The sequence below is a fragment of the Colletotrichum acutatum genome, assembly GCF_030867785.1.
Source record: "Colletotrichum acutatum strain CBS 112980 chromosome Unknown BDZ83scaffold_180, whole genome shotgun sequence".
Classification (NCBI taxonomy): domain Eukaryota; kingdom Fungi; phylum Ascomycota; class Sordariomycetes; order Glomerellales; family Glomerellaceae; genus Colletotrichum; species Colletotrichum acutatum.
Window position 1 is genome coordinate 1 of NW_026849174.1, and position 19,418 is coordinate 19,418.

General features: G+C 52.3%; 4 protein-coding genes across 4 annotated transcripts; 2 read left to right on the forward strand and 2 right to left on the reverse strand.

Moving 5' to 3' along the window:
• On the reverse strand, positions 1-3,368 carry BDZ83DRAFT_641159 (argininosuccinate synthase). Its single transcript, XM_060509539.1, has 25 exons — positions 3,130-3,368; positions 2,832-2,885; positions 2,767-2,778; positions 2,667-2,698; positions 2,592-2,615; positions 2,487-2,509; positions 2,380-2,417; positions 2,304-2,328; positions 2,208-2,238; positions 2,097-2,157; positions 2,017-2,041; positions 1,953-1,963; positions 1,866-1,885; positions 1,756-1,809; positions 1,672-1,697; positions 1,558-1,594; positions 1,467-1,507; positions 1,391-1,403; positions 1,105-1,340; positions 1,022-1,038; positions 779-969; positions 695-720; positions 504-635; positions 409-447; positions 1-351 (listed from the first exon to the last, which is right to left on the reverse strand). Exons 1-25 carry the CDS (start codon positions 3,159-3,161, stop codon positions 313-315), a joined length of 1,239 nt encoding a protein of 412 aa, XP_060358601.1. The 5' UTR covers positions 3,162-3,368; the 3' UTR covers positions 1-312.
• Positions 3,369-7,226: 3,858 nt separating this feature from the next.
• BDZ83DRAFT_767254 (uncharacterized protein) lies at positions 7,227-8,659 on the reverse strand (the record flags this gene model as incomplete). Its single annotated transcript, XM_060515278.1, has 3 exons — positions 7,227-7,914; positions 7,981-8,062; positions 8,379-8,659. 3 exons carry the CDS (start codon positions 8,657-8,659, stop codon positions 7,615-7,617), a joined length of 663 nt encoding a protein of 220 aa, XP_060358602.1. The 3' UTR covers positions 7,227-7,614.
• Positions 8,660-12,366: 3,707 nt separating this feature from the next.
• On the forward strand, positions 12,367-14,764 carry BDZ83DRAFT_724173 (kinase-like domain-containing protein; the record flags this gene model as incomplete). The annotated part of the gene is made up of 4 exons (XM_060512628.1): positions 12,367-12,406; positions 12,555-12,997; positions 13,314-13,558; positions 13,690-14,764. 4 exons carry the CDS (start codon positions 12,367-12,369, stop codon positions 14,762-14,764), a joined length of 1,803 nt encoding a protein of 600 aa, XP_060358603.1.
• Positions 14,765-18,221: 3,457 nt separating this feature from the next.
• BDZ83DRAFT_142284 (uncharacterized protein) lies at positions 18,222-19,181 on the forward strand. Its single transcript, XM_060501284.1, has one exon. The coding sequence runs from the start codon at positions 18,574-18,576 to the stop codon at positions 19,054-19,056; it is 483 nt and encodes a 160-aa protein (XP_060358604.1). The 5' UTR covers positions 18,222-18,573; the 3' UTR covers positions 19,057-19,181.
• Positions 19,182-19,418: the final 237 nt, after the last annotated feature.

The following is a 19,418-nucleotide window of genomic DNA, read 5'->3' on the forward strand; positions in this document are numbered from 1 at the left end:
GTGATCGGCCTGTCTAGGTGGAGCGCTCTCGCACGCCGTTGTAGTACTGGGCGCCTTGGCGCTTCCCAGCATTCTAGACGCTCGGGAATGCGAGCCTCCTAAACTATTGGAGAAGGATGTGCTTGCAACTGTACATGTATGTATGCATGGTGAACGAAACATCACGGCGTTATGGCAAGGTGAGTCATGTTTGTGTTTGATCAAAAAGAGAATCTTTGTATTGCTGTAATCGAGTTTCCAGATCTACAAAGACCTGTCGGCCTAGGCACGGGAACTATCGAGGTGCATTTTCCGAATCCAAGCGTCATCTCTTTAGAACTTGAGACCGGCCTCGGCCTTCTGGAGACCGAACTATGGGATCATTAGCTAGTGAACACGAAAAGTGCGACGCATTTGGTTGACACGTACCTTCTTGAGGCGGATGGCGTTGATGGTGATGAAGCCAGACTGTCACAGCTTATTAGTATACAAGTTTCTTCGATCGATTCTGAGGATGGCCTTACGGTCTCAGAGGGGTCGAAGGTGGTAAGAGAGTCCATGGAAGCATCCTCCTCGGAGTAAAGCTTCTCGTCGGACTTGCGACCAAGGCAGTAGGCGTTGCCCTTGTACAGACGGAGGCGGACCTCGCCGTTGACCTAGAACCACTACTGTCAGCTACGGCGCAACAACCATAAGGGAATCGAATTCTTCGTACACGCTGCTGGGAGTGGTCCAGGGACGCTGTCGACACGGTTAGCTTTCGGCTCTTCTCCTGAACTGCGGAGTATCTGAGACTTACGCTGCAAGAACTCGCGCTCGGGGCTGAAGTAGGAGCCGTTGTAAAGGCACTCCGACCATTGCTTGGACAGCAAGTCGCGGTAAGCACGGACTTTACCATCGAGGACGAGACCCTCGAGGGAAATGTGAGCCAGACGAAGGATGGTCATGGCGGGGGAGTCGTAGCAGCCACGGCTCTTCAGGCCGATCATGCTGATGTCTAAGTTAGTATCAGTTTCATCATCAAGGAGAAGATGTTTTGTACCGGTTCTCGACAATATCCTATGTCTAGTGTTAGTCCGCACATTCTTCAATCAGAGTAGTATAGTTCGAGGTGTAGAGACTCACAATGCGGCCGACGGCGTGCTCCTTTCCAATGGCGTTGAGCAGGGCGAAGAGCTCGACGTCATCGGTGGCAGTCTGCTGAGGAGTGACGACCTTGACGGGAATACCCTTGTCGAAGTGAATGGTGATATCGAGGGGGGTATCGGGAGCCTTCAGGGGAGAGACAGTCTTGGTCCACATGTCTTCGGGAGGGGTGACATCGGGGTCCTCAAGCATGCCAGCCTCGTACGAGCAGTGGGCTTTTCACGTCAGCAAGAGTACTATTTTCTTCCGAGGCGGGGTTGAATACCGAAGTTGTCATCCTAAGTCAAGTTAGCATATGGCCATAAGTTATGAGAATTGGTGTAGGAAGGGGGGCCTCTTACCATAGAGTAAGGCTTAGCCTTGGTGCTGGTGACGGGGATGCCTGGACAACGTTTTAGTAAATGATAAACAAAAGGGGCAAGACTATCATACCCTTCTCAGCCGCGTAGTCAAGGAGGTCGTTGCGTCCCTGTAGTACGAAGGCGTCAGCGGCGATACTTGCAACACATTGCGCGTTCAGCTGGAACCGCGGCACCAAAGACATACCTGGAAGCGGTTGAAGAAGGTAGGGTCTGGACAAGTTTGTTAGTCAAAAAAACGGTTACTGGACGAACACAGGGGGTTACGTACCACGCCACGGGGCAATGACCTTGATCTCGGGGTTGATTGTGTAGAAAGCAAGCTCTGTCTCCCGTTAGTATCGAGGGAGCAATCGTTGATGAACAGACTAGCAGTCTTACCGAAACGAACTTGGTCGTTACTGTTCAACAATGTCAGCAACTAGCACCGCGCGATACGCATGCTTCTGAAAGCCTCCGATCACTTACCCCTTGCCGGTCTGCAAGCAGAGTTAGTCAACAGCGAAAATAAGTTACATGTGTTATCACTTACGCAGCCGTGGGAAACGAATTGGCAGCTTGCGATACCCTGTTAGTTCAATCTTCCCAAATGGAATATCCATTCAAGCTCACCCAGTGGCGGCGGCAGCCTTCATCTGGCCCCGAGCAATGATGGGGCGGGCCAGACTGGTACCTGCAGAAGAAGTGAGCATTTGAATGTCTTCGGTTACCTAATGAACTTACCCAGAAGGTACTGGTCCTCGTAGATGGCGTTCTACAATGAGCAGGTGGTTGTGAGCCAATAGGCATAGTTGAAGCTGTTCATCATGGTTTACTTACGCACTGAACAGCCTTCCAGCAGATCCTGAAATGATGTTAGCAACGTAGCATTCACATGGACTCCTTGATAACTTACTCCTCAACGAACTCGCGCTTGAGATCATCAATGATCATCTAGGATAGCTTGTTAGTGGCGGTATTCTGGATGTGTGAGGGCAGCTTGTGGACATGGTGTTCACATACCTTCTCGGCACCAATCTGGAGAGCTATTTGATTGACAGCATTAGCTCACTGGATCAAGCGATTCCATGTCTAGATGGATCAATGAGAGCGGGGGTTGCAACGAACCCTTCTGCTCAACAGCGGCCCAGTCTAATATTCAGTCAGCTTGGATGCAGAGATGCGGAGCACATGACCTCTCACCCTCTTCCTGTCCAACATTGGCAAGGTAGCAGCTATTTCCCTATTAGACTGGTAACTCCGGATTGACGCCTGCCATCAAAGACGGCCGAGAAGTACATACACAACGGAGTATCTGAGTACCAAGTTAGCTGACTTGCCAAACTTCCGTCTTAGTCAATAACTTACCCCTGCTCCAAGAGCCAGGCCAGGATAGTGCTGGTGTCAAGACCACCGGAGTAGCTATAAAGCATCAATTAGCACATAAATCCATTATTGTCTCTTCCCCCATGCCACTGTATCTTTGGAGTGAGAACAGCGCTGTAGTCACATTTCGAATGTGGCTGAAGATGATTGTGGCTCAATGAGGCACGTGATGGCAAAAACCTTGTCCGGCAGAACTTCGCTCCACAAAACTTTTGGGACCGACTTTCGCAGGGCCAGGCGCGGGCCTCGAAATTGGAGGAAGGAGGGGCAGAACACTTACGCCAAGCAGACCTTTCCCTTCTCGCCGGCCATTTTGTCAATGATGTTGTAGGGGGTTTGGGGGGAATCAATTGAGGTTCTGCGGAACAGAGGAAGTTTGCGTCGAAGCAATTGACCGGATGAAGAGCTGGAAAGATTGTTGTTGATACTTCTGAGAAAAAAAAGTAAAAGAGGTGAGTGACGGCATGGGCCAATTAATTCTGTGTGAGTCAATGGGAGGTGGGATGGGCAGCGCTGTTTGGCGGGGGGGAGAATTAGCGGCGCTAAGTTTTTCCTGGGTATCTTATCTGTGGAGTCAGAGGTCCTGGTCCCCGTCCCGATGTCGGGTCACGCTTCCAGCTGTGACCACACTCCAGTTGTCAACGCCCTTTAGGTCTGGTCAGCATGTGGAGCCCCGGAATGAGATCCACTCGTCGGCACAGGATAAACCCATCGGGCACTTTGAGATACCAGGGCCAGGCCTGCGTGCAGCTCATCTGCTCCGACTTCTTGACGTGTGGAAGCGTGGGGCGGTGAGCGATGCGGCCGCACTAGCAGCTGATTGTTGAGAGCACGCTTTGGGCCTCGTCGGCCATGCCGTTCTTGATTCTCTGCCCTGCTCAATTTGGCTGCCGCCAGGCAATCCGTGGCTCAAGCATAATTTCTGGTAATTGACGAGAAAGAATGGCTTACAACAGTATCAATGATCTTCTTTTGATTGAACAGGTAGACTGGTTAGCATTGTCATGATCCCCTCGCGGTTATCGTTCTTGTTGAGGGCCGGTGACAGTGGCGGTACGCAGGATCATGAGGAAGGAGACGTGATGAAGTCGACTTGGAGTCACCTGTCGCTGCAGCTACGGTTCGGAATCGTGGCAGGGCTTAAACCTTCAGAGTCGGACCTGGAAGTGAAGTCGCACGTATGTGGGAGTCGGCATGCACCCGGATCGCAACCACTCAGCCCGCAGCAGTCTAATCAGGGTTGCCTATGTCAATATCTCCCTTCTGCTACTTCGAGACGACAAATCGGAGGAGTATCTGAGAGCAGTGTGTCGAGTGAGCTGGCTGAGAGCAATAATTCCACATGTGACACTCATCAGCAATGTTCTTGTGACCAGGCAGTAGGAGTTCTGACGGAGATATTACTTAGGAGAAAAAACCGCCATTCAACTGGGTTGGATGTAGCAACATAGACATCACCTAGGGCCAACTGTTTATTATGAATGAATAGGTTTTGAGTTATCCACCGATCAGAAGCATTCGGTTCATTAAGAGTTGAGACGCAACGTGAAACACTCCATCAGCCGGGGATCTCTCATCGAGTAGACTATCCTTAAAGCCAAACCAAGGGAAGTGAGAACCATTGGATCTAGCAGTTCACTCGTCCAAGCAGGGAGGTTGGGAAGATTTGGATCATTCCCTGGTGTCAATAACTACAAGCAACTTGCTTACAACTTGGCATCATGAAGCAATTCTACATTTGTCAACCTTCCAAATCAACATGAGTAACTTTAATAGACACTGTGGTTCAAATCATTATTTGTACCACAGAGCTTCACCTCGGCCTCAAGAAGTTCGTCAAGTAGCAGAGTGTACCAGAATCCGACCTCTAGTGCAGGTCTTTGTTTAGACTCTCATTTACGGTAGCTTCACACCTCAAACTTCGAAAATGATTTACTTGACCCATTCACTCAGATACAATACCTTGTAAGGTCCGAGTCCGTTGGCCGCAGCTGGCTCTAGACATGATCTCAGTCTCGATATCCACCCAGGGTGCTTCCCAGGGCTCCCTAGCATATATGTCTGGCAGTTCTAGCTCCTGCTGCTTTAAACAAACGCCTCTACTCCCCGTCTTCAACAGAACGAGCAGTATCGTCCACTTCTCAAACCCCCAGTTTTCATCCCCTCTTGGTTCCACCTGATACCCGTGGCTGCTGACTGGCTTCTCGCGCTATCAAATGGCACGACACCGATTCAACTAAGCTATTCCATTGGTCATGGGTTGATATCAAAACATACACGCAATTTTTCGCTGCCTCGGGAATTATCCTAAATTTTAAATTTACAAGAATACTTCAAGCGATATCAAGTCGGATTGCCATACATTTCGCTGTCATACTCTATCGAAATGCGTATCTTTAATCGATGGATTAAGCCAAAGACCTTCAGGCTTGTAGATGCGTAAATATCATTTTCACATATACCCTCGAGAAGGCCGGTCCTAATAGGCCTCTAGCGGTAGCGGTGTGCATATCAGTTACCTTTCTCATCCCTTGACGTGAGCCAGACCCATGGACACTGCTTAGATCTACTTACTCTCCTTACCTAGACAATCACTCATACTCGAATACTTCTAAGCCGCGCATAGAATTGGGCGCAAGGTTGGATGGGAACCACCAGAACTATAAATGTGCTTTCTCCTTACTTGTGAGGGCATGATCAAACTGGGGAAACTACTTGAGATTATTTTCACACCGTACGACCCTCCAATGAAAAACACCAAAAAGCCGCCCCTCCAACGCTGAACACACGTCATGTACGCAAATACATGACATTCAGAGACCACAGAGATCAAAGGAACATGGATCAGTTGAATATTAAGATAAAGCAAATCAAAGCCATCAGGACTGAAAAACGCCCATAATCCGAAGTGTCAATCTCCATCATCCCCGAACCTCCTGAACAAACATCAGAATTCCGCTCTAGTCCCCCCGCCCCCGCAACCTCCAGTCCACCCAAAATGGCGATTCCCGCAGCCGATCTACACCCCTCCACTCCGCCAAAGCAGATCTTTTCTCTTTTCCTCAGCGGTTGTACTTTACTCGTGACCCGGAGGGGCGTTGCGGATCGGTGTACTTGCGCATATGGAATGGGTGATCAGTTCCAGTAGGGACGCTGAGGGCCGCACATCAACACCCCAATGTCCCCGAGGGGCTCTCCTGATAATTCATCTGCCTGACCAAGGTTCATTCACTCTTCCGATGTTACCAGGATGGGAGCTGGCGGTCGCTCCCAGATCCAGATGTACCTGCATCCACCCGTCTGACGCTGAGGGAGCGCGTCGGCTGCACATCACCAAGAGAAAAGAGAATAATTTCCCTGTGACTTCAACATGCCATCATCGAAGACCCTCTACGGTATTATCAACTTTTGTGATATGTTTACATCATGAAGAAGACAGCCAGAGTCGAGATAGCGCTCAGTTGTTGGTAGTTAACCATATGACTCCTGCGAAGTTGAAGTCTGTCTCTATCCCCCACTACCCGGGCATCTTTGGCTCTTGGGAGGACACCTTGCGCGTGCAAAGGTTCCGAGATGCCTTGCAATCAAATATCCCAGGCGGTCCGCGACTCATGCCATACTGCAGCCACTCACCTCAGAGCGGCAAGACAATGTAACGAGGTGTAAGTGTCCGTACCAGCCTGCCGTGAAGAACTATGACAAGTAGCACGAGCATGCAGCATGCACTCATGCTGTGCGCCCCTGACTGCCGATCAGCATCGTTAGGCATGCGGTAGCTTCTCCTATGATTCGAAGCGTAGCCTTTTGAAGGTTCATAATCGCATAAGAAGGTCGGGATATTGCAGTGCCTTCCTTGACTTCAAGTCCTGTTTAAAGGTAGTCCGCAATTTTCAGCCCAACCACCAGAGCCTAAACTGTGGAGCTCTAGTCCTGTGTAAGTTGGAGCCCAACCATTACAAGTAGGTAGACCGTAGAGCATATGCATTGCAGCACCAAATTGAACAGTGAAGTAACATGGCGTCTGGCTTCTCAACCATCAAGTCGATCTACAGATTACGATCCTTCAAGGCCTCGAAGCAGTAGATGAAACGTGATCAACTTTGATGCATATATCGAGGATCCAAGCCAGTTTATGGGTGCTTCGTCCAGGCCCGTATCAGGAGCCCGTTGGTCAGGAAACCCCAATGCTGATCTAAAAATCCTGGCAAGGTGCATTCTCCGGGGCGAGAAACAAGATGGCCCAGTCCGCCCTGACCATAATGACTTCATAGTGGACATTGCGGCCTCGGAATTTGTGGAAACATACTTGTCTGCAGTGTTGTTCAAAAAGGTGCCGGGGAAAACGGTCCCATGGCTGAAGAAATCTGCAACCCGCCGCAAATGGGTTCGGAGAGACTGCCGCAAAGGATGGTCTCGCGACGTCAGGATATACGTGGCCGAGGCTCAGGGAGGCAAGCGCCCGACTGGCTCGTTAACGTTGTGATTAAACGTCCGCACTATTGTCGTGTTGCCATCCAAACGGTCGACTCGGGAGATGATTCAAGGCCGTTTATTTCGAGACGCCCGTGGCCAATGGCGATGGAGTGATGATGTAACGTGCCACGTGCCCGATTTCAGCATTGTGCAGTCGTTCTGCGGTCGTGATTCTGCCATGGGCGTGGGGGCAAAAGGCATGACGTCAAAGGGGTGTTTCGCATCACTTTGGAGGTTTGGAGCGAGGCACATGAACGCAGCTGGATTGTCTCTTCGTAATTTCAACGCGCGTTTACAACGTCCAACCTGCAGAGTTAGGTAGGAGCGAGTGGGCTACGCCAAGGGGGAGGCCTGTCCATTCGTCATGGCGATCATCTCGGGACGGCGTTGGGGGCGCCGGGATGGTGAGCCGCATCTCGCTCTGATGATCGCGAATGCAGTATGTTCCACTAGCGACAGTCCAAACGAGCAGGTTGGACCATGTAACCGATTGGGGTTGTCTGACTTTGACTCTGTAAGTGGCGTTGTTGTTCTTCACTTCTTCACCATAGCTCGAGCCTTGCATCAGGTTTGTAATGGGAACCGCCATGGGCTGTGATATTGATACGCTCTGCATCCCGTAGAACGCTCACTCTGTATGTGTGCGTGTAGCTATTACCTTAGCCAAAGTGGATGAGAAGCTAAGTAAGACGATGAGGACTCGTCTTGACTTGTTGTCATCGAGTTCAAGCTGTTGGCCGCTAAGTTCAACACTGGCTTACCGTCGCGAGATGTGACGCAGTGTACGGAGTACCTAGACTGACCCATGTTTGCCATCCTCGCAAGCTATGTGTGGCTGCAACACCGGCGCAGTTCGACTAGGACGGGATGAGATGTGGCTGGTGCTGCAGAAAAGGGTTAGAAAATCAATTCGGCCAAAGTCGCGCCAAACGTGGAGAGGTAAGGGATGAATGACGACAAACGATGGCTCGTGCTGAGCAGTGGTCTGGACCAGTCCATTCGGCGCTCTAGCTTCAGGCTTTTTTGTTCTCGCCGTTTGCGGGTTTGCGATGTTACAAGCGCGATGGGATATCTTTGGCGAGAACGTAGAATTCAGTATTAGTGAGATAGCCTAGCAAATTTGCCAGGCAGCTGAGAAGAGCCACAAGCTTTCCAGCATCAAGTACGAGAGCTGAACGACGTGTTTGATGATGCCATCTTCCCATCTGCCCCGCATATGGCTGACCCAGCTTGAGCCTCAGTCTGAATGTAGCAGGGAGGTCATCATGATTCGTTGGTAGCGAGCTATATTGTGATATCACTGCTCGCACATCGCGCAGGCGGGTACCGGTAGGCATCTTCATTAACCTCATAGAAATGGGGCGGTACACACCGAGCTCGTGACTGAGACTCCCGCGTCGCGTGGATGACGGACGGGAGGCCGGTTTGTGTATCTGACTAGCCGATTGCCCGCATATCAATAAGAGAGATGGGCTGCCATTATCCATAGTTAGAGACAGGTTCAGTGAATGCGTAAGGAAAAGCGTCGTCAGTGAAATGACAGTGGCGTGTGTGGCTTGCGCATGGGCGCCCATCATCATCTCGGAGGCCTATGGTTCGTCGCGGGGTGACTCGGTGTATGGATTGAGCGCGATATATGATTGGTTCGACCGGCAAGCAGAACGGGCAATGCAAGCGGTACGGTGCGACGGTGGCCCAGTGATGCGGGAAGACGCGAAGCGGAGACAAGAATCGAAGTAGTCTCGAAAGGAGAGGAGACTGAGAATCTAAGACAGGCTCGGCGGTGTATTAGCAAATAGGACTACATGACGGGACTCATTGGAGAAGAGAAAGAGAGGGAAACGTAGCGGCCAACCCCTGCAAAAGACATTTTTTTGGTTGACGATGGTGACGATAATCTGGGAGTAAGCATTTGGTGTTGCAAATCAGATTGAGCGAGCACTCCATGCTAAACGCTGGAGGGGATCCCCCCGGAGAGGAATGAATCATGGGCCCTGACTGGTCATGCCTCAATCTGGCCGGTGGCCTCAGGCAAAGGGGCCGAATCCATATTTACCCCCCAATGATGCATCAGGGCGTCTGGTTCCAAAGATGCTATCCCTGCCAGAAGCGGGTATGACGATGAGGCAGACGTCATAATGGGGGCCCCACGCCATCCAAGCGAGTGGAACAGGCTCCGATCCTGGATGGGCCCCATGGGATGAGTTGGATCACAGCCATGGGTTCAAGGTTGACCACGCCAACCGGGCCCTGCTTCTGGAGTTTTGGCACCTGGTTTTTCTGCGCCTGGGGCTGGCAAGCCTGGCGTTACGTGCGTGTCTGGCTGCAACCGGGTGCCCAAATCATGGAATTGGGAAACATGGCTGCGAGAGGCAGACGGGAAAATGCGAGTTTTGCATCTTGGACTTGCGCCCTCGTCTGACCCCAGCCCTGGTTCGGCCGGGGGGCATGGTGTATGATTGACCCAGATAGAGATGGGTAGAAGGAATGAGCTGTCGGATGTTTGTAGATGTTGTTGCCAACCGTGAGGGTTCCCAGATGATGAAAACCGTCCTCAAGCTGCTTCTGGCTGCCGGCTGTCGCTCTGCCGTGAATGTAGGTGTGTCTGTGACTAACTGTCAATTCTGTCAGAATATACACAGTGCCATGTCATGCATCATCCCAACTTAACAACGCAAGTGGCCGACTCTAGCGTGTCCAGCGCCCCTGAACTCTGGTTCCTTGGCGCCGACGTAGCGTCGCTCGTGGTCGAGACACAGTGAGAGCATGCTTATTGAACTGTATGCGTATGTGTGCCGATTCTTGTCCTCAGTGCTGTGTCATCACTTGCCTGAACCTCGCTATCGTTGAGAACATGGTTCAGCGTAGCAAATGTACTGTTTGTCCTGTGTATAGCGAATCCCGCGGAGAATCGACGAGAGAGGCTTCTTGATGTCCCTTGCTTGGCACTAGCCGTTCCCCTGTCCCATCTGAGGCGCAATCTTGGATCTGGTACTCCGTACATGGCGAATGGGTCCGGGGTTGGGATGGTAAGAGGGACGTTTTGAAACGACTCGATTATTTTGACTGCAAACATCATGGTAAGGCAGTTGACGGGAGCTGAGAAGATTAGATTAAGACTTCTCCCTCCCAGTCGAAGTAGGAAGCAAGGAAGATGATGGATGGAACATCTCTGGAATGATTAGGAATCCTCAGGTACTTCCACTGTACATAAGGTATCTGCGAAGTCGAGCTACGCCGGCAGGAACGGAGAGTGTGTTGAGGAAAGTGCCTTTCATGATACTGGCCGGAAAGGGAGAGAAGCCAAAGTAGCTCCTTCCTCCGCATGAGACGCTCTGCCTGGCATTCGTCGAGCATGGCAGGAGTCCAGGACGCAGGTATTGAGGGGCCTTCCCCGAACCATGCACGGTTACCTCAAGGCGCGTATACGGTCTCAGGAACCTCCAGTGAAGGTACATGTACACTGGCCAAGTACCAGGAAGCACCCCACCTTGGCTCCTGCTACTTTTTTTTTGACGAGCAAAACACCACACAAGACAATGTCGTTGAGAAGAGAATATTTGGGAAAGAAGCAAATGACTACATGTTTCATTGCGGTTTCCCAACCATCTATCTCTCACGTCTGTCCATCTGTGTGATTTGTGCAATTATCACCGACCAGATCATGGAGTGACTGCAACTGCCCTGGGAGACAAATGATGAGGGGAAGCACGAGAAGAGAGGGAAACAAAAGAAGCCCCTCCACGGTTGCCGTTGATGACTGATGCTCTTACCAAGGACGCTCTTCCACGGGTTCTGTCTTTCCTCACTCTCTCCCATTCACCTGACAAACCTCAAGTCGCTCTGCTTCCTGCACCACCCGTCTCTACACTGATTCACGCTCGGCTGGTTCACCGAGGGCTCCAAAATAAAAATAAGGCCCATCGACCTTTTGCATCATCATCACCTTGCGCATCTACAGCCCCGGCCGCAGCCTGTCTCTTGCACACTGTCCAATCTGCGCGACCTTTCACACGCCCTCCCTCTCGGCCTCTCACACACCTCGCCGGGCGAAGAGCTACCTCATCTGACGCTTGTCCGCCAAACCTCTGTCATCATCATCGCTCAAATCCAGTACACTGCGCCAGTCTACTGTCCAGTACGGTAGTCAGCCCGTCTCTGTGTGCCACTTCCGAAGACCAGGACGAAGCAACGCACACTCCCCCCTCTTCACTCTAGTGTACTCGCCCCCCCAGAAATTCCAAGTCTTCGACTTCTCCCAACGTGTCGCACGGTACGAGCACCAAAGTACCTCTACCCTCTGCGCACACCAGACTAAGGTACCTCACGGAGAGTACCTACCTACCTACAGCGACTACGGGCAGAACACGCCGTCATCGTCTACCATTCTTCTTCGCCTGGCCCTGTCAACCTGAACCCAACCAACACCCCTCCCCGGCTCCAAATCCATACCCATTTCCCTCTTTCTACCTTGCTTTGGTGCGGCCCCTAGCGCCGTCTGCCCTTTTTCGCCCTTCCCTTTCGCTTGGTCCCCCGGCCTCTTCTAACCAAGACAAACGTGCTGCTGCTGCTGCCCGTCTTCCCGCCTGATCTCCAGCTGCCTGTTCCTCCAACTTCCGTCATCCGAGTCCACGTTGCCCCTCCGCCAACATCACCAACGCTCGCCGTAGTCCACAAATTCCTCTTCCTCGCAACAATTTCTCTCTTTGAGCCGCTGACTTCCCCTCCCCAATTCACAAAGAAACAACCTTGCATCCGATTCTGTCGACCTCGACATTTCCTCAATTCTCTCTTCTTGTGATACAACAATCCATCAGAAGTTTGCCCAGCGTTCAAAGTGCTGCATCGCCTACCGAGCATATTTCCACGACTCGTGCTTCGCCGTCTCCGCATTACCAATCACACTCAAACATCGAGCGTCCCCCTCAACACGGGGCAGGTCGACCGATTCAGCCGCCGATTACTGCGACGTGCCCTGCGTAAACCGATCTTTGCGAATAACCTCACATTTTCGTCGTCCTTCGTAGCGGCCCAATCTAGCATCATGTCGACGATACAGCAGCTTAAGAACTTTATCCGTCACGGTATGATGACCCTCTCTTTCCCCCCTGCCTCGTCGGCGGACTGGGCCCTTTCACAACTCGAGCTGTTTGTTCGTGCCGTGCCCTGATTCTCCGTGGCGACTTCAACACTCTTGTTGATTACCCATTTGCTGACGCTATTTACGTATAGGAAAGCAAGCTCGAGCGAACAACGATGAGCCAGCAGCCAAGCAGTCACCGCCGCCTAAGGCGCATGTAGGCGTATCAGAGCCTGCGTATGCCGCCGCACCACCTGCTCAGGCGATTCCCGATGCGTACTCAGTCGCTGGTGATGGCCAGAACCGCGCCGCTCAGGCAAACCATGCCGCCGCCCACGCCGCCGAGCCGAACCAGTACAAGACGTCCAAGGCTGGCAAGAACATTGACAACACACACTTGGCCAAGCTTGTGGCTGAGGAGAACGAGAGCAAGAGCAAATTCCCGAGATATCCCGGCCTGGAGAGATGGGAATTGGTCGAGAAGATGGGCGACGGTGCCTTCAGCAACGTCTACCGCGCGCGCGATACCTCTGGCGAGCACTCAGGCGAGTGTGCCATCAAGGTCGTCCGCAAGTATGAAATGAACAGCATGCAGGTGAGTTAGTGCTTGGGTGGTTACGGCCGCGACCATGATTTTCTCGCTTTTTCTTGTTCGCTGCGTTGTTGTTTTTGATTCGAGCCTTTTGGAGCATTCCCATACCAACCGAGGGTCGTGATTAGGGAAACAAGCATTTACATCCGGACTTCAAGAAGGTCCCCAAGGCTGCAGAGGTGCGAAAACTTTCTATATTTCATTTGTCTACTGTTCGGGCCATCCTCATTTTTCGACACTTTCATGTTGCTCTACAGTCACTGTTACTTCAGGATGGCCTCCATTTACTTGATGGACACCTTTGCTGACTTCAGCACAGAGAGCAAACATCTTGAAAGAGGTCCAAATCATGCGGCAGCTTGATCACCCAAACATCATCAAGTTGGTTGACTTTTCCGAATCCCGGCAATATTACTACATCATTTTGGAATTGGCGCCCGGCGGCGAGCTTTTCCACCAGATTGTCCGTCTCACCTACTTCAGCGAGGAGCTTTCAAGGCACGTCATTGTACAAGTTGCGCAGGCTTTGGAGTACCTGCATGAAGAGAGAGGTGTTGTTCATCGGTAAGTACAACACAGGTTGCTTTCACCGGTCCACACCGGTGAGATTCAGGCAGTGGGCGGCGGGGGTGTCGATCATACATATCCACGTGGCGTCATTTGACCGTCTAGTTGGCTAACATGCATTGTTTCAGTGATATCAAGCCTGAAAATATCCTCTTCAGCCCAATCCCTGTCATTCCGTCCAAAAATCCCAAGCCTAAGCAGCCTGGTGACGAAGACAAGGTTGACGAGGGCGACTTTATCCCTGGAGTTGGTGCGGGTGGCATCGGCCAAATCAAGATTGCCGATTTTGGCCTGTCCAAGATTGTGTGGGATAACCAAACCATGACGCCTTGCGGTACCGTCGGATACACAGCTCCCGAAATCGTCAAGGATGAGCGCTACTCGAAGTCGGTCGACATGTGGGCATTGGGCTGTGTCCTCTACACGCTCCTTTGCGGATTCCCCCCTTTCTACGACGAGAGCATCGAGGTTTTGACGGAGAAGGTCGCCAAGGGCCAGTACACTTTCTTGTCCCCTTGGTGGGACGATATTTCAAAGTCTGCCCAAGACCTTATTTCCCACCTTCTCACAGTGGACCCCGAGAAAAGATACACCATCACCGAATTCCTCGCACACCCTTGGATCAAGGGCTCTGGCCCAACGCCTCGTGACGAGAAGAAGACGCAGCCCGATATGCTGCGTGCGTTCGATGCTAGCAAATTCAACGATGGCGACCGTCGTTATGACTTCCGTTCTCCCGGTGCGGTCAATTTGCGTGAGGTGTTCGACGTTGGATATGCTGTCCACAGGCAAGAGGAAGAGGCCAAGCGCCGGAAGCAAATTGGTACCAAGGGCGGTGTGCCTGCACGTTTCCTCAACAACCTTAACGAGGATGAAGAGGATGAAGACGCGGAAATGGCCGAGAACAAGGAAGCCGAATACGTCCACAAGCCATCGCAAGCGACACAGGCACTCGAGCAGAGCATGCGTAATGCCCAAATCAAGGATCAGCAAGAGCATCGCGGACGCGAGCGTGAGCGTCAAGCGCCTGCAGCGAATGAAAAGGGTTACGGTCAACACTCGGCAACTGTCACGGCTGCAGCTCGCCAACAGGTTAGAGACCGGAACAGACAGAAGGGTGCCTTTGAGCTCAGCCTTGACGGCGCCACGTTGCTGGGAAGACGAAACAAGCAGCCTCTCGCGGCCCGAGCTGGCGGGGCATAGGAGCCCCGTACTCCAAGCTGCACTCCTCCTGGGAGTGAGGTCAAACTTGCACGAAGCCCTAGCGCTACGACGTAGGCCTAGAAGGTGGCAGTATAAACGGACCATTGTGAATTTTCTGGCGTAAGGGTTACAGGGGTGGCATATCTTGGTCAAGTGGCCGAGGATACTAGCGCGATTCATGATACGAACGTCGTGGATATCCAGGTTGTGTCTGTCAAAGTAGGGTTTTGTTTGTAATTTGTTTTTCCGGGGAGGAATAGCTACGACTCGTATCTCTATTATACGGCATCATACATACATAGGCTCGGAGTTCATTGGCAACTGGGACCATCGTCCCTCATTGCATCAACAATGAACGAGATTTGCAATTCAAGTTCAAGTTCAACTCTTCATACAATGTTTCGTTCAACTTGGGGAAGGTGCGGTGATGTACTGCTAACTATGGTGTTAAAGGAGTCTGCGGCACGCCCATGGTCCAGATACTAGACAGTCTCGATGGTAAGATCCTTTCACGAGCCTTTCATGGCATCAACAGTACCATTCTCCTTCTCGGTCTCGCACCTTGCCATTCGCCCACGACACAGCCGAACCGAATGTTGATGGTTGTGGCAGACTCGAACAGGTACCTCTTGCTTCTGGAAAGTTTCGTTCATTAATTACAGGCTCAGGAGGTTTTCCAACTGCCATCATGGCCCCATCAGACCTTGGTGAACATACCGAGACAACGGTAGTGTCTTTCCTCGGGAAGGGATGGAGTCATTCGTGTCCAGGAGAGCAGTTACCGGACAGGCGGGGCGGCTGCTCTGTTCGTCGGGTCTTCTCCCATCCATGCACCCGATAGATGCAGCTGCGGTCGCGATAGGAAGGTTCGTGACTCCACAGGTAGGAGTGGTGCAGCTGCAATGGAAGTACAGGTCAGGTTAGGTAGGGTACCTTGGTAGTACTACTTTCCCATCGTGGCAGGTGGCATTCGAGGGTGTCCATTGGGATGTTGCCTTCTCCCCGACGTGGAGTGAAGAAGGCCGGTGGAGGCTTTTGGTGTTCTTGTGATGTTTAAATCGACAACACTTCTGCATCGTTGAATCCTGACGTCTTTTCTCGGTCCCCCTGGGCCCCGGCCTTTTACCTAGATCTCGCGCATCGTATTTGCTTTGACGGCTCGCTCTTCTGCCTCGAGTCGATGATTCTCTGCCTGGCTGCGAACTGTTCCTCCTGGTCGCTAGACTCGTTTGTCGAACACCTGCCCGTTCGGTTGATGGTGCTGTAGGGCCTTCCAAGAGTCGAACCGCGTCTGAATATCCAGCAGCAAATCCCCTTTGAGGCGTCGGACTTGCCACGTCTTCCCCTACTGATCTATTGTCTGCACTTCTGGTCTCGATCGGTCTCGCACACGGTAGCTTGAGAATTCCCACACCGGGTGGCCCAATGCCAGAATGTGTCGCCTCATCGAATCAGTAATCTCGAACACCAGGCCCGATGATGATATGGCAGTATATCCTTCTCCTAGCTCCGAAGACGAGAAGTGGCGGCGAACGGCCAGGATGGTACGCACACCTTCGATCAAACCCCGCCATACACAGCGGGTGCCGAGCCACTGAGACAGGATTCGCCAAGATAGCAGCCCTCACTCATGCCCGAATCTCTGCAAGGGAGAGTGAGAGAAGGTCAGCGGGACGGCCCGCTCGCGATATTCGATCCGGCGGGAGCGGAGCTCACCGCGCTTCTTGATGGGGAGGAGGGGTCGTTCGTGGGACCAGGGTCGGATCGGATCTAAGGGTCACGATCTCGGAGAGGCGCTTGCCCGGGGCCCCAGATGGCGCAATTATGGGGACCTTGGCGCGATGGCCGATGTATTGCGCAACGACAGCTGATTGAAGAGGCTCGGGCTTTGACCATGTTCATGGAATGACGAATGACTTGTGATCAAACTTGAGTCTTTGACTTTCGAAACAGCAACTTCAACTCTCAAGATCGACAAATATCGTACGCAGGCTAGCAAGAACTCCACCTTGCAGTGCTTTCGACCTCGCCCGGTTTCAAGTGATCGATCGCGAGGCTTGACTAGATCAAGAGCTGAAGGCCATGTCGATAACAAATTGTCGACCAAGTTGTCTTCTCACGAAACTTGCTTGATCACGTCACCTTAGCCTTTGAGGCCCAAGCCTACAACAGTAGTTGGACAAACGTGGGCATTTACCATGTGCGGTGCCTTATTCTTCAACAAATGATGCCAGGACCAACTTTTCTGCTTGGAGAGATCCATGCAAAGACAATTTTCCTTTCGAACGTTTCGGGTCGCTGCTCGCGTGTTCAAAGTGTGCCTGAGTTGTCAATTAGGTAGCTTTTGGTTCTGAATTCAATCAACGGCAACTCGCCTAGTACGGCAAAAAAAAAAAGAACGTCGGCTTCTTCCATTCGAGAACCATTAATGGCTGCGATTCCACGTTTACTGTTTCGAACTTTTGGTAGCAAAGAACCAGCTAACCTAAGTTTCTCCAAAGATTCGGAGTGCATAAGGCAAAATGCAACACAACAAGCGTAACTGCGGCTTGGCCGTCTCGACACAGTCACAACCCAAACTGACTATAGATACAGGCACTGAGCCTTTCAGCCAGACTGCCAGCTTCAAGGGACTTTCGTTCGATATTTTGTCATTTGATCAGATCATTCTGCCAAGTACCTTACAGAGATGCTGCTGCTGAGTGCAACTCGGTGTTGAGAACCTTGATGGCCTGCATTGAGAAGGCCATTTTGGGATTGTCTCAGGAACCCGGATGGCCAACCTTGATGGCCCAGCATCTCACACAAAATCAGTCTCCGCCATCGCCAATCCGCCAACCATCACCCGCGATGTTGCTGGAATTGAGCAAGATAGCCAGCGCATCCTCGAACTATGGATAGGTCAGGTGGCAGAACTCAGCATGTCGACGACTCGCAACGGATGCTGATGGACCGGGTGTTTTGATGAGCCAATTTTCCCCAGCCAGTTCGCACTACCCTTCCCGCCGGGAGAATGCCGTCTCTCCCTTCCACCGCCATTCTGAGGCCCCTGAGATAGAGAGGTGGTTGAAGGCATAAAAGGGGCCGCTCGTCCTATCTTGCTCATCTGGAACCCCTTTTCCTGTCATCTCTTCATTCGAGTGTCCGCAACACCGTCAAGTTGGCCGCTTTGAGGGCCGAAGCAAATCGACCAAGATATGCGACGACAGCCCAAGGACAGACAGCTGGGCAGAAGGGGAAGACGCAGAAGACCTGCACACTGTATCGATCAGTCAGACTCTACTCCTCGCATCTCCTCCTCGCTTCTCCTGGCGTCTGATGTTTACCTCTCGGGTACCGGCTCGACTTCAAGCAGGGCTCGACTTCTTTGAGAACCCCCACGGTAAGAAGCCACGGCCTCTCCTTTTTCCTCCTTCTCCATGTTCATTTCTCTCGCCTGTCTCGCTTCATGCCCCCTCTCTCCGGTCTCTTGACTCTCTTCACCTCGAGCTCGGAGGAATTGGCCGATTGGGTAACCTGCTCCATCACGAGTTGCTCAGCGTCGCCGCCGGCCAATCTCGATGATTGGACAACCCACGCCTTTTAGCTAAGAGGTATTATCGCTCTCTCCTCTTTACGGAACGTCCGATAGGGATTTTACTAGGATTGTCTTCCCTTGGCAAGGTTCTTTTGAATCTCCTCCAAGCGGCGGAGCCGAGGTTGAGCTGAGGTTTAGGCAAGAGCCTATAGTCTCACTGGTGAGACTTCATCACTGAGTTGTCTTCGTTTACCTCGCTTTCCTGAGGCCTTTCACTATGCCATGACGATGGATGGCGAGGTCATCTGGCGTTGTACAAGTCTGTCGTCTGTCGATTCTCTCATCTTTTCCTGTCTGTTGTTTTCCGTCTTTCACTCGAGGCTGCCTAGTAAGCAGACGGATCCCACTTGGGCAGACAGCTAGTCCCAACTTTGGCCAATACGGGATGGCTGCGTCGCATCACCTGAAGGCTTTGGTGCGGGATGGTACAAACTCTGTTTCGCGCGGGTGCCGCCGCCAAGCGCATCACAAGCAGATTTCCTTCTCTGTCGTCCTACATACATTGTCATGCATACCTAGACGGATTCACACCAATACGCACCCAACCACGACGAGCAATGCCGCCGTCGTCTTTCCTCAGTCTGGTGCCGTGCCCCAGAGGCGTCCACTCTCATGGTTCTTCGTCCCGAAGCAGCCTTTCTTCACACATCCGATAATCCACAATCCAGACCGGCTCTGCCCACCCTCCCACGCTGTTCCTAGCCCGAACGTTTGACCGAAGATGGGCGGGGCTACCCTCATCGGGCACTTCTCATCCACTCGCCATTGACGATCCTTCCAAGCCCGCCTACAGCATGACATTCACACGACCACGGCAGCCATGCACGCTCCATTCTGCCGCCCTGTTCGCCATATCGAACCCTCGTGCGTGGATGCCCAGTCTGCCACACTCGATCCAATCACAAGAGCCCGGCTCCCCGTCGTCGGGTGGGACCCCCCAGCCCGAACGTGGCACCCTGCTCCGTGTTAACAGCCGACCACACGTCTCAAAGCTTGCACAGCTCTGCACCCGTAGATTCGGTCCCAGACCCCACTCCTCAACGGTGCCAGTCCACCTTGAGGCCGCAGGGAGCTATT

What these genes read in the sequence shown, in the direction of transcription:
- BDZ83DRAFT_641159 (XM_060509539.1), bottom strand. Translation starts at nt 3,161, where the DNA reads ATGGCCGGCGAGAAGGGAAAGGTCTGCTTGGC. An exon ending in CAATGTTGGACAGGAAGAGG is followed by an intron (nt 2,616 to 2,666) that starts GTGAGAGGTCAT and finishes ACTGAATATTAG; the next exon opens with ACTGGGCCGCTGTTGAGCAG. An exon ending in AAGGCTGCCGCCGCCACTGG is followed by an intron (nt 2,042 to 2,096) that starts GTGAGCTTGAAT and finishes GGGTATCGCAAG; the next exon opens with CTGCCAATTCGTTTCCCACG.
- BDZ83DRAFT_142284 (XM_060501284.1), top strand. Translation starts at nt 18,574, where the DNA reads ATGGCGAGGTCATCTGGCGTTGTACAAGTCTGTCGTCTGTCGATTCTC.